The following is a 14443-nucleotide window of genomic DNA, read 5'->3' as shown; positions in this document are numbered from 1 at the left end:
TTATTTCTACTGGTAGGTCCTTCATCAAATATTTCATGAGTGCCTTCAGACTTGTAGATAATAAATCCATATTACCACATAGTAAATGCTCCTGAATTTAAACATTTGAAGATATCTCCTCCTGGACCTTTTCATTCCATTAACTGTATCAACAACTGTTTTATTTTCAGAGTGATTTCTATTTTTAAATCACTGAGTTTTACTCCCTTTTCGTTACTTGACTTGGAGTAAAGTACACAAAGCCCCATGAATGAGGGAGGCTGGTTTCTAGACTTGCCCCCTCATTCCTTTCACTGATTCACTCTCCTATACTAGCTAAAAATTACTACACATTGTGAAAAGTAGTTGTAACTAAGACACAATCAAATCTGAAATCTAAGAATAGTAGTAGTGTACTGGGTATTACTTTCCTCTCTGTGCAAATTCAATTCTAAACCTGCATAACCTATAGAATTAACATAATGATAGACCTACAGTACTCAATGCCTTCTCCTCCCTTTCCAGTGTCTCGGTTAAATAAACGAATTCCAGTAACGATCATGGAGAGTTCTTTCAGCTGGCATTCTTTCTCCTTCTTAGAAAGAGCTAGGAATGTCCCGAGTTCAGCCTGAGGAAAAACACTCTGTAGGGCAGCTAAAACAAACCATAAAAAGGACAACAAGATTATAAAACAAACAAAAAAAAAACAGAACTTAAATCACAAGTTTCTTTCAGCAGAAAGTTAAAAGGCCTGTCTTTATAGAATTACTTATATGATTCTTTAATGTTCTGGTACCTGATTACAGAATGCATAGCAAAATTGATCATATATTAAAGCTGAGCTACTGAAATACTGCCATTGCCTCATTTCTGTTTTTAATAATTAAGCATCCATCAGTATTTTTTAGCAATGAGCATTAAAATGAGCTTTCTAATTAGAGCTATGAGTAGAAAAATTGATGCTTTAAAATAATTGTGAAAGAAAGCCATAAGAAGGTTAGAGATCTTGCCTATTCTTTGCCTTAAAGTGAGAAAGTGGACTAGTATTCCCCAGGAATAAAACAATGTTCTTTTCCAGCATCCACTTTAGGTGACAGACTCAACTCTTTCCCTTATTGTGAAATCTCGCTTTCCTGTGGTCCCCATTACCCAATCAGCCTGGTATCCTGAATCACACTGCCAGTGTTTCTTTAATGAAGAGGTGTGGGTCCCTGGATATGTACAGCTCTAAGATATTAACAATAGTCAATTTACAGAGATGCTACTTGAGTTTTAGAGTTATTACACAGTGTAAAAGGAGTCTGGATAAGTTTTAATTTCTTATTTCGATTAACTTTGTTTTCAGATAAAAAGGAATCTTCAACACTTGTAATCTAACAGATTTTATAAGATATAGTGTTCATCTACTTTCACTTATAGAATGGAAAGTTTTTTTACCTGTTGTCTCTCTGACAATCTTGATATCTGTAGGGGATCCGACCCCAGAGCGCAGTAACACATAGCTGACAATCTTTCGGTAGAGGCTTTCCAATTCGTCTCGAGCACAAGCTCTGTTATCTGTAATTTCTCTGGTAACAGGACCTAATTTAGACTCCACAATCCGGTGATGTTCTTCAAGAAATTCCTCTAAAATTGGCAAAGGACAATGTTCTGTATGTTTGATACTTAAAATTCTTCTCACATGAAGAAAGTAAGAGCAGTAAAAAACAATGGCTGGGGCATAGAAAATCTACTACTGCATGAAAACAAGTATTTTCATAAAATGTCATAATAAACAGTGTCTAGCAGTTAACCTCAAGAAAAAAAATTTAGTGGGAAAGATTTATTACAGCAATTTAAATGGCATACTTGTCAAAACATATAAGACTTTAAATAGGCAATCCAAACAGTAATATCAGAGGGCTAAAATCTCCCAAGTAAGCAGAAAATACACAAGACAATTTATATTGGGTTGGCCAAAAAGTTCCTGTGGCTTTTTCCATAAAATGAAGGACACATTTTTTCATTTTCACTAATAACTTTATTGACTTGGACATTTTGAGTATATTGGCTATCTCCTGCATGGTAGAATGTTGATTGATCTCAATGTCTCAATTTGATCGCTATCAACTTCAATTGGTCTACTTGACCATGAGCATTGAATGACACTAATGATAATAGGATGTTGCATCAAGAATGGTCTCCCTCTCCTTTCTTCTCATGATATGATGAGGTCTATACTTAATTGTGGCAGCCACAATTCACCAGCAGCACATTCCTTGAAACTAACTCAACAAAACACCTCATTTTACTATTATAATATTTAATACATTAATAATACACAGTTCATACCTATAATCTTTTTACAAAAACAAAATTTTTGCAAATAAAAAATCTAAATGATAATGTCAATTCCACAATTATGTTTTGCTTAAAATTATCATTATTTTCAAGGAAAAAAGCAAGATATATGATTTTACATATGTAGCATAAATGAAAGTGCAATACACAGGAGGAAAAAAAGACAATGCAAGTTAACAAATGGCTAATAATAATTGTATTACTACAGTGGGGCAGAGGCAGTGTAGTCTATAGAGGAATTTATTTTCCTTTTCCTCTTGTTTCCAGTTTGTCTGTGAAGTAGCATTAAACTATTTACATAAGAAAGCATGTTCTAAATTTAAATTTATTATCATTCATTTCGTTTTTGTGTTAATTATATACTTTAGGTAAGCATTATGAAATCATAATACAAACCAGAAAACAAAAAAAATCAACAAATTAAAAACTTGAATTTCAATGGACTGGTTGTTTCAATTTCTAATTATTATGTATTGGAGGTACTACAGTCAAAATACAATAAACTTGGAAACATAATTATTATGGGCATAATAATTAGACTTTACTTTTAATGTTCAGGAAGGCCATTGATGTTTTTCTCCTTTAGCATTTCCAACATTATCATATTTTTCAAAATTGGAAAAAAATTTCAAAAGGTAGACCAAAAAATTAAACCAAACTTGTCAACCAAATGAAGTTCTTATTAGCTTAAATACCATATGAATCTTTTTTAAAAGTATATCAAAATTGGTGGATACATGTTACCTCGATTTGTATAATTCATATCAAAGTAGACTTGCATCTTAATGGTGTCCAGGGATGGATTCTTACTGTCCAATAGTCGACTCACACAAAGCTAGAAAAGAATACCGCAATGAACACTTCTCGTTAGAGTTTCTATAATGATCTGAAGTATTTTCTAAAGTTATTTTTAAAATACAGGAAACATCACAGTAATAATGTCTAATATTTATCTACCAATAACCCTTCTTACTATTTTTTTTATTTTTGAGAACTTCATGTTTTATAATTCACCCAACCAACAACAGTTATTTCCCCAGACTTAACCAGTATCACCATACCCAGGTGGGGTAATAGTTGAGTTGAAGGCAAGAAATTTGACATTTACCAGATTGGTGTGGCTGAGTGGACTGGGTACTGGCCTGCGAACCAAAGGGTCGCTGGTTTGATTCCCAGTCAGGGCACACGTCTGGGTTGTGGGCCAGGTTGCCAGTATGGGGTATGCAAGAGGCAACCACACATTGTTGTTTCTCTCCCTCTCTTTCTCCTTCCCTGCCCCCTGTCTAAAAAAATAAATAAATAAAATCTTTAAAAAAAAAGGAATTTGACAAACTGATTAGTCTATACAATCTGAATGTGGGTAAATGTTCCATGAAGCTTATGGTTCCTGTCTAAAGCTTTTATAGATTTCCTCACTCCTACTTAACTGAGCCTTAACACTCTTTGCTGATGCTGAAGATCACATGCATTTTATGAAAAATTGTTGCAGCTACTCTCCTCTGCTCACAAAATTTCTTTGGCTTTGCCTTCTACTTCAAAATTTCCTCCTCTGTTCTGTTTTCTCCTACTTTTTCCCCCTTCTCTGCTTTGCCCCTTTATATTGGATGATAAACCTGAATTTTTTTTTATCTTTAGTCTTTATACCTGCAGTTGGCAGGCACATCGGGAGCCTCACCCTCACCCCTCCTCCCAGCACCAGCCCTGACTTGCTGGGCACAGGGAGGAGAGAACGCAAGAGTGAGGACAGGACACTTTGTCTTCATGAAACCTGTGCCCTTGGATCCCTCCAAGTGGAGAGAAGGACTGCTCTAAACACGGAATTTACAAAGACTACCTCATCTAGGCAATTTTTTAAATATATTTTTTTAATTAGTAGTTTTTTGCCCTGGCGGGCGTGGTTCAGTTGGTTGGAGCATTGTCCCATAAACCAAAAGGTTGACAGTTTAATCCCAGGTCAGGGCACACATCTAGGTTGCTGGTTCTACCCCTGGTTCAGTCCCCCATCAGGGTGCATATGGGAGGCAAATGATTGATGTTTCTCTCTTTCCTTCCTTTCTTTAAAAAAAATGAAAAAAATGTCCTCAGGTAAGGATAATAAATTTAAAAAGTAATTAAAATATTTTTCAATTATAGTTACATTCAACATTATCTAAGTAATTTTGAGAAGAAATACAACAAGCTTTGTCATTTAAATTATGATATACATTGATAGCTAATATACCTGTCATATTAGAAGTATATTGAGCTTGATTTTTTCCAACTTAGTTGAATTAGAGGAAAAATTAAAATTCTTTTTTTAACCCTCACCCAAGGATATGTTCGCCAATTTTTTGAGAGAGAGAGAGAGAGAGAAACATCCAAGGGCTTACTCCCGACCCCGGGACCAAACCCACAAGCCAGGTATGTGCCCTGGCCAGGAATGAAACAGCAACCCTTTGGTGCACAGGATGATGTTCCAACCAACTGAGCCACCTGGCCAGGGCAAATAACTCTTCTTGAGCCATGAGGAGAAGAATAAATCTTTTCTGCCCCTCCTTGATTCTTCTTCATGGCTTTCCAATAAAATTTCTGATTGACTACCAGTTATTGCCACTTTGCTGAGAACGGGTTGTATACCACATTTAAAATCATCACAGAGAGACCCAGCTCGAGGCTGCCTTGAAGAATCATGGAGTCTGTACTTAATGCACAATCATCCTAACATTTTCCCCAGCTCAGATTCTCAAACCTCTTTCTGGCCCCTCTAGCCCCTGCAAATACACCTGTGCTCCATTGTGTGAATTGCTGGCTGTGAAAGAAGGTGAGGGTAATGAAAATTTTCTCTGCCATTTCTTTGAGCCCAGAAAATATTCACATACAAGTTTGGGAAAGCCTGCATCAAGTCTTCTGTATAAAGGAGGGAATTAAAACCATTAAGCCCAGGAGAAAAATTTTAAATGTTGAATTTTTGCCCTGGCCAGTGTGGCTCACTTGGTTGGAGAGTTGTCCTGTAAACTGAAAGGTTGCAGTTTCCATTCCTGGTCAGGGCACATGCCTGGGTTGTGGGTGTACTTCCTGGTGGGGGCATGTACAAGAGGTGAGGAGGGGTGCATACAAGAGACAACTGCTCTGAGGTTTCTCATAATGATGTTTCTCTCCCTCTCTCTCCCTCCCTTTCCCTCTTTCTAAAATCAATAAGCATGTCCTCCAGTGAGGATTAAAACAAAGTTGAATTAGGGGTGTGTAGGGTGGGGGAGAGTAATGGGGGGAAAATGGAGACAACTATAATTGGACAACAATAAAAAAATAAATAAAATATTTTCTGATAAAAAAGTAAAATAAAATAAAATTAAAAATAAAATCAATAAGCATGTCCTCCAGTGAGGATTTTTAAAAGTTGAGTTTTTAGACAATACATTTAGGAATATTCAGAAAATAAATATTTAAACAACTAAATCCAGTGAGTCAAACTTAAAACATAGAAAAAAAATTAATGATGTCCTTTAGTTCTTAAAACTGGTTTTCAGACACATCTATTTTATATCTATTAGTTACTTTTTCCTTTAGAATTGAAAAAAATTACATTGAACCAATAATTACATGAATTTTAATTTAGTGCTATGTAAATTTACAGTATATGGTAACTCAGTTGATAATGTTCTGAATATAACACAAGATTAATAACAAGATGTCTCTAAAATACTGCAACAGACACCACTTTTTCCTTACTATCAAAGCCCCAATTTGGATTGGGGCAAAGATTTCTTCAGCTAAAGAAGCCAAAAAAAAAAATCTGGGGACTTCCGGCAAGATGGAGGAATAGGTGGACGCACTGTACCTCCTCGCAAAACTAAGATTAGAACAATAATTTATAGACAGAATAACACCCAGAACTTACAGAGGGTTTATCTGAATGGAAGTCGGACAGCCAAGAAGTTCAAGTAGACCCATACATCCAGATTGGTAGGAGAAGACGAGCCGGGCTGGCGCGGGTCGGCAGCGCGCGGAGGTCGGGGAAAACTTGGCGCGAAATCGGCGCAAACGCCATCCAGCACGCAAGGATGCAGCGGTGATCCCTGAGTACGCAAGCTGCGGCTGGTGAACCCAGTGAGGCAGCGATTGTGGACCAGGGCAGAGCTCGCAGCCCAGGATCCCAGAGAAGGGACTGAGATCCCAGGAGGATGGAACTACCGCCATTGTTCCCTCCCGTCCCTGCTCCCGCCCCCACATATAACGTTACAATCTAGTGACTGGGGTGCCCAGCCCTGGTGAACACCTAAGGCTCCGCCCCCCACTGTAACAAGAGCGACCAGACAGGAAAAAAAAGAAAAAAAGAGGAGAGACAGGGACAGATATGTTTACAACAGAACAGATCAGTCCCCCAGGACTCATCCTTTTAGGTGACCGAGAAATAGCCAATCTATCAGATGCACAGTTCAAAACACTGGTGATCAGAAAGCTCACAGAATTGATTGATTTTGGGCGCAAATTAGATGAAAAGATGCAGGTTACCATAAAAGAGATGCAGGAAGATATACGGAGGAGAGCCAATAGTGAAGAGAAGGAAACTGGGTCTCAAAACAATACAGTGGACCAGAAGGAAGATAGAATCAACCAAGCAGAAAAGCAGGATGAAATAAGAATTCAAAAAAATGAGGAGAAGCTTAAGAGCATCCAGGACATCTTTAAACATTCCAATATCCGAATTATAGGGGTACCAGAAGGGGAAGGGGAAAAGCAACAAATTGAGCACATATTTGAACAAATAACAAAGAAGAACTTCCCCAATCTGGCAAAGGAAATAGTCTTCCAAGAAATCCAAGAAGCTCAGAGAGCCTCAAAGAAGTTGGACCCAAGAAGAAACACACCAAGGCACATCATAATTACATTAGCCAAGGTAAAAATGAAGGAGAGAATCCTAGAAGCAGCAAGAGACAAGGGGACAGTAACCTACAAAGGAGTTCCCATCAGACTGTCAGCTGATTTCTCCAAAGAGACCTTACAGGCAAGAAGGGGCTGGAAAGAAATATTCCAAGTCATGAAAGACAAGGACCTACATCCCAGATGGCTCTATCCAGCAAAGCTCTCATTTAGAATGGAAGGGCAGATAAAGTGCTTTTCAGATAAGGTCAAATTAAAGGAGTTCATCATCACCAAGCCCTTATTTTATGAAATGCTAAAGGGACTTATCTAAGAAAAGAAGATAAAGAAAAAACATGTATAGTAAAAGGACAGCAAACTCACAAATATCAACAACCACACCTAAAGCAAAACCAAAAGAAACTAAGTAAACAACTAGAACAGGAACAGAATCACAGAAATGGAGGTCACATGGAGGGTTAGCAACAGGGGGGTGGGAGGAGGAGAGAGGGGGAAAAGGTATAGAAAATAAGTAGCATAGAATGTAGGTTGAAAACAGATAGGGGGAGGGCAAGAATAGTACGGGAAATGTAGAAGCTAAAGAACTCATAAGTATGACACACGGACATGAACTAAAGGGGGGGAATGTGGGTGGGAGAGGGTGTACAGGGTGGAGGGGAGAGAAGGGGGGAAATGGGACAACTGTAATAGCATAATCAATAAAATATATTTAAAAAAAAAAAGAAGCCAAAAAAATCTCAGGCTGACTTGAAATATTCTGGTCAATCAACATAAGCAGATGGGAGGGATCCTGAGAGAGCTATTATTTTCCTAATGGAAAGTGGAGACCCAATTGGCACACATATTTTGCTCTTTGTCCTCCGCCCCCTTATACCTGTCTCAAGGTGGAATCACTATCTTGTGACCCTGGGATGAAATCCACATGCATGATGGTGACCCAGGAAACTAGAAGAAACAGCCTATGTATGTCCAGACTTTGTTTTATGAGAAAAAACATAATAAATCCCTTATTTGTGTGCACCACCATTTGGTGGGTTTTTGTTTCCTGGAGCTGAAGTCAATAACGAAGTCTAAACACATACTATATTTAGAATTGCAAATAAATATTTCAAAATTTGAGACTCACTAGATAATTACCTTAATGAGTTTCTGCACATCACTCTTTATGAGGACTCTGTCCATGTTAAAGCCATTACTTGGATCCAGGACAACAGCTTTCACCTGAGATAGGAAAGAGTCTATTAAATAATTTTATTTCATATTATTATAAAATTAATATATTTCCATTTTTTAAGCAACTGCCTCTGATTACTCGGGTATTGATTATTCAGCTGACTTTCTTAGTACCCAATTTACAAGCACCTTCATCAAATTTGAATATGGTGTTAGAAAAATTATATGAAGAAATAGGTTGAAAGCAATGGCTAGATTTTAGATTGGCAAACTGTTTGAATATTTTATTGTGTTTTTACTGTATATTATTAAACCAAAAGCAAAAATAGAGAGATCAAGGCAATGAGTAATTTCTACAAGTAAACAAAACATTGTTATAAAAACTCTGACAATACAATACTGATGTTTCTAAACCTCATCAAGATCTTCTAAATCAGTCTATAATTCTAGAATTGACTTGCTTTATACACTTTTTTAAAAAAGTATTTTTTGCTAACTTGTCCAATGATCTCAATAGGTTGTCAACTGAATAACATTTATAAAAGCTTTACAGAATTTTAAGAGGAAAATGGGCACCCTTTAAAAACATTTTTTAATAAAGCAGTCATTCACAAAAATATTCATTCTTACCATAAAAGCAACCAGAGTTTCAGAAGGTACCTCTCCATGGGTTGCACATTCTTGTCCTATCTCTCGAATGATATTCTTTATAACACTTTCTGCCTGAGTGGGAGGCATCCTGGGTAAATATAACAATAATTGGTTTTTAAAAATATGTATGTATATATTATTTTTCTGCTTTAAATTTGTTTATATACAAAATACAAATACACAATATTTGTATTTGAAATACAAATTTATATTTGTAAAAGAGTCATAATAGTACTTATTAACTTATCTGTATTTGTTAGCATGTAGGCCTCTCCTGTTTTTCATTAATTTGTTTTGTACTTATAAAAATGAATGGCTGTGTTGATGAAGGAGAAATTGGAACTTCAAATGATTGAAACATTTCCTCTTTATTTAAATGATGGTGGTCACCAAAATAAATTTGTAAAATTTGTATTATATTTTTTAATTTAAAAAGGCTTAATAGTATGGAAGGAGCAGAATGAATGAGAAACCCTATCCCAACCTGTGTAGGTGGCAGAGTACAGCTTTAAAGGAGAAATGTTTATTCCAACACATTCACCAAATGACCTTTCACAGTTGTAAGATTTTTGGAAGAAAGCCATTCTTGCTCTGATATAAATTCTCTTTATTGCACATCCAAGTTGGATTTCAGACTCAATTACAAACATAAAAACTAAAACTGAAAACATGCGAGTTACGCATCATGGGAAAAAACGAACCCCTGGTTTTTAATTCCATTTACTAACAACCAAGAAAAGGTAGGTTTTTTTAAAGGTCATGGCGCGTCCGGGTTTTCGGAGCATCAGTAACTGAGAGCATTAGGTAATTTAGCCTGTACAGAACAAAGGCAATCCCGTAAGAAAAAGCTAACTCTCAGCATTATTAGTGTTCAGGTAAGGTAGCGCTTGGCATTTTGTCCAGTACAACCAGACTGCCTGGCATGCATCGTGACGAGGACTGAGTGCCATATATTTAGCAATTAAAATAGTACATGTCAGAAGCTCTTAAAATAGCAGCTTGTAAAAAGTACGCCAAGATATTAGCGGCCCGTTTGCGCTGGCGTCCTTGCGCGGGGTCGCCGTGGACAACCATCGGCACCGCCCTCGCCCCACCCTCTGAAACACTAAATCTCCCGAGTTCTGGCCCTGGCTGGTGCGAGAGCGCTGAGCAGAGACAGGAAGGCGAATCAGGGTCCTAACCTGCGGACCTGGGCGCCTCCGGGCGGAAGTTACCACTTTTTCCGCTCTTCTGCGGGGCCGCGGGAGAAGTCCTAACTGAAAGGACTCAACCCGGCTGGACGGGATCCCCCCAGCTGTCGGGGCTCTGCAGGCCGCCCTACGCTCGCCTCTTCACGGAGTGCATCTGGGGCTCCTGGGAACGCAGCCCCGAGGGGGCTGACCTGGGCCAGAATCCAGAGCTAGAGCCGCGATTATCTGACTTTCGCCTGAGCCTTCAGCGAAGCTGGGCGCTCCCAGCAGCCGCCGCGTAACCATAGAGACCGAACGCTAGCAACCAAGGGGGTGGGGCCAGGGTGTGGGCAGGGTCAACATTGCCAGTTTGTAGCGGAAGGAAGAGCTGGAAGAAATTTTTTTAATATTAATATCTTGTATTTTACTTATTTTTTATTGTTGTTCAAGTACAGTTGTCTCCATTTTCCCATCATCACTCTCCTATCCCAGCTAACCCCACCTCCCACCCCGGATCCCACCTCGCTTTGGTTTTGCCCATGTGTCCTTTATAGATGTTCCAGGTAACCCTTCCCGCTTTATCCCCCCATTAATGACCCCCACCCGCCTCCCCTCTGGTTACTGTCAGTTTGTCCTTAATTTCAATGTCTCTGGTTATATTTGGTCGTTTGTTTGTTTTGTTGATTAAGTTCCTCTTATAGGTGAGATCATATGGTATTTGTCTTTCACTGCCTGGTTCATGATGCTCTCCAGATCCATTCATGCTGTCACAAAGGGTAGGAGCTCCCTCTTTCTTTCTGCTGCGTAGTATTCCATCGGGTAAATGTACCACAGGTTTTTAATCCATTCATTTACTGATGGGCACTTACCTTGCTTGAGCTGGAAAAATTTTAAAAACCAAATTGGCCCAAATTGAAGGCAGAGAAAGGTAGAGTCAGTATATTTCAAGGGTAAAGTTGTTTAACACAAGATTTCTTTTTTTATTATTATTATTTTCAGAAAAACTTTCGCATTGGGAAACAGCGGTTTATCGTGCACGTTTACCCAGCGTCAACAGTGACTTGGTTGCAGCATCGCTTCCGTCAGAGGCTGCCTCACCCAGCCGATCACATTCATCATCACCAAACACAAGATATCTTAAACAAGGGTATCAACTTGCTAGCCTGAGAATTTAAATGCATTAAAAAACAAAGTGGGGTGAGGAGAGGTGGTGTGGGGGACTCAGGAGCCAGTTGAAGAGGATGGGAAATCCGAGGGGTTGTATTGTTAATGGAGTTAATATGGAAGTATCTAGTTTTTTTAAAAAAAAAGGTAAAAAGGATCGCAGTTTAATTTCATGTCTTGTTAAAGGAAGTTCATAACAGGATGGTCCAAGATGCTAGAAGAGAAAAACTGCACATTCAAGGACACATGATAAGGACATATCCCTGCATGCAGTTGTGATATTGAGTTTTTCTACCTTCACAATAATGTTTGTTAGACCCACCTACTGACATGAAAGTATGAAACTGTATTAACTAATATTAGAAGCAGAGCATCAAACAACAAAATTTTATTTAAAAACAGACTAGTGCCAGTAATTTTTCTCCAACTGCAAACAAATATATAGAGTATACTTTTTAAAAATCCCAGATTACTAAAAAATTAATCGACACAAAAATGCACATCATAAAGAGATTTTATTTATTTTCCCCTTCTATAAAAAATTCCTGGGATATGGGTAAAGCTTGTGCAAAAAATAAGATGTTCAGAGAAGTGGGATAGGTAATAGTAAAACATTGGAATTTTAAACACCTGATATTTAAGAAATGCAGATAAAGAGAGATATTAAGCAGGCATTAAAAAGTAATATAAACAAAAACCTTAAGTGCTTGTCTTATACTTTTAAAAAGCCAAATGCAAATGTTACATACAGTATGACTTCAACAATATTCAGATACACACATGCATAGTATATAAAAAGTGTATAAGTCAATTTTCTAATATTATTAGCAGTGTTTGGAGGATAAGGGTAAATCATTATTTATTTTATTTATTTTTATTACTTATCTGAGTATGGCTAAGTTATTTTTATACTTTTCTGTAATTCTAGATTTTCTATAGCAAGATATATTATCATCTATAGAACAAAATAAAACATAATGGAGAGGGGGCTACCTATTTGTAGAGGTTAAGTCTAGTTTAGAAATACACAAGATAAAAAACTGGGTTTGGCTGGGGTGCGGGGCAGTGGTAGGGGGAAAATGCATACTGATGTGGATCCTGGGGGAGGATCTGTGTGTTGAGGCGATGAAAGACAAATTCACACAGACTACAGCAGTCCTATGGAGAAAAACGGATGGCATGGCCACTCGATAAGTGAGAGAGAGGGCCCCGGCCCCTGCCTGAACAGGCATTTATTGCTTTTCTGGGCACATTACATCAAAAATGGTCCTCATTTACTATGCATCAGGTTCACTGTAGGTGATTGCCTTTTACAGATAACAAAGGAAAGAATTTGCTAATTACTTCAAAGAGAAGGATGTTGCAGACCAAGGGGAAAAGTGGTTGAACTGTTTACACTCCATACTTAGGAGGTTTAGCTCAGATCTTAGGAATTTACTTTAGAGATATCCAGTAGGCATTTGCTGCCTCAATCCAGGGTGAGGGAGTTTTAGCAAAAACAAGTCTCATAGCAGCCGCAGTACAATGCAGGCCTGATTCCCCACAGGAGAAGCTATCCGTGGGTGTGGCTCCTGTATGCCAGACCTCACTGCCCACTGGCTTTTCCCAGTGGGAGCTGGGCTACATTCCCATGCCACGTGGAATGGTTCCCTATAGCAGACAACTGTAATTGTCTGTAATTTTATTGTTTATTGACAACAATAAAATAATTTTTTAAAAAACCATGAAGTGATATAAAAAAATTAACAGTGGTTACATATGAGCAATGAGATCATGGCTGTTTTCTTTTTCATACTTTAAGATATCTAACAAAATGTTTTTCATTAGCATATATTACTTATAAACTACAATATTAAATATTTTTAAGATGGGCTAACAAAATAGAAACAGACACATAGACAGCAGACTGATAGCTCTCAGAGAGGAGGGGGATGGGGAAGCTAGATGAAAAAGATGAAGGGATTAAGGAGAAAAAAAAGAAAACCTCATAGGCACAAAAGTTTAAAAAAATATGTGTCTTGTGCTTTTCATACTCTCTCTCATGTTCTGCATATGTTACGTAACAGCTCCTTAAAAAACTCAGCCATTGTGTTATACTTTGTAATATATGTAGTACATCAACGTGAAACTTTGGCAGTAATAGAGTCTTGGAATTAGTTGACAATTTTTCCAGTTTAACTTTCCTTCTCCTCAAAGGTGCTTCAATAATGGAGCAGAAATCTGAATTCTCAGGGTAAAGTGAGAAATTGTGAACAAGCAGGACAATGCAAGCCATCCTTAGTCCAGTTTCTTTTAGTTTAAACATGAGTTATTTTAAGTCTACTTTCCCACATCCTTCCAGTCAAGATCAGGAGATCATTTCTTAGTCATCTTCCTTAGTGAGATTCCTTTTTAGATGTTAGTTACATGGGTACAGTTATGAAGAGGCAGAAGAAAAGCAGATGGTTAAGTTTCCTGCTGCAAGAATAGGACAGCTGTGTAAATTCATTAGTCTGACCCTTAAAAATCTACATCTTCTTACAATTATCAACCATCTTTAAAAGTAAGATGATCGCTGGACAAAAGCATTAATTCTTTGTTCCCCATGTCTTTCTCCAACACACTAGTCAGTCGGTGCAGAAACAGAGATCTTAGGATCAGATTTTCACAACCTAATTCAGACCTGCCACCAAGCCTCCTCATTTTACCTTCTTAGCACATCTCGTATGCACTCCCTTCCCTAAGTACTATGTTTTAACTAAGACCTGTTACTGGAATCTCTTAAATGTTGGCATCTGCTGCACTCCCAGATCCAAAGCTGATCATGTAATTACCTATGTACAGCCCTCTGAAGACTTCCCACTACCCCTAGGGGAAAGAAAAATCCATCCCCCTCACATGAAATGCAAGTTCTTCCTTGATCTGGTTCTGTATCTCTAGACATGCACTGTCCAATATGGTAGCCACCAGCCACAAGAGGCTATTTAAATTTAGTTAAAATTACATGAAATTTAACATTCAATTCTTCATTGTACTAGCCATGGCTACCATATTGAATAGTGAAGATAAAGAACATTCACATCAATGTAGAAAGTTCTGTTGGATACTTGTCTCTACCTTGCTGCACC

The 14443-nt window shown here is 37.9% G+C and overlaps 1 protein-coding gene across 4 annotated transcripts in view; it reads right to left on the bottom strand.

Moving 5' to 3' along the window:
- Nucleotides 1–10462, bottom strand: part of CFAP206 (cilia and flagella associated protein 206) — a 34549-nt gene extending 24087 nt beyond the window's left edge. Inside the window, exons 1-6 of one of the 4 annotated variants that reach the window (XM_036024443.1) lie at nucleotides 10185–10462; nucleotides 8983–9095; nucleotides 8317–8400; nucleotides 3064–3154; nucleotides 1417–1605; nucleotides 475–633 (exon numbers count right to left, since the gene is read on the bottom strand). In XM_036024443.1, coding sequence (XP_035880336.1) covers nucleotides 475–633; nucleotides 1417–1605; nucleotides 3064–3154; nucleotides 8317–8400; nucleotides 8983–9090 — 631 coding nt within the window. In that variant the 5' untranslated portion in view covers nucleotides 9091–9095; nucleotides 10185–10462. Of the gene's footprint in view, nucleotides 1–474; nucleotides 634–1416; nucleotides 1606–3063; nucleotides 3155–8316; nucleotides 8401–8982; nucleotides 9096–9250; nucleotides 10095–10184 lie in introns of those variants that run through there. The other 3 variants (XM_028509910.2, XM_036024444.1, XM_036024442.1) reach the window with 3 other exon arrangements.
- Nucleotides 10463–14443: the final 3981 nt, after the last annotated feature.

Source organism: Phyllostomus discolor, chromosome 4, assembly GCF_004126475.2.
Source record: "Phyllostomus discolor isolate MPI-MPIP mPhyDis1 chromosome 4, mPhyDis1.pri.v3, whole genome shotgun sequence".
NCBI lineage: Eukaryota > Metazoa > Chordata > Mammalia > Chiroptera > Phyllostomidae > Phyllostomus > Phyllostomus discolor.
The sequence above is the reverse complement of the archived record's forward strand: the minus strand, read 5'-3'. Positions and strand labels throughout refer to the sequence as shown.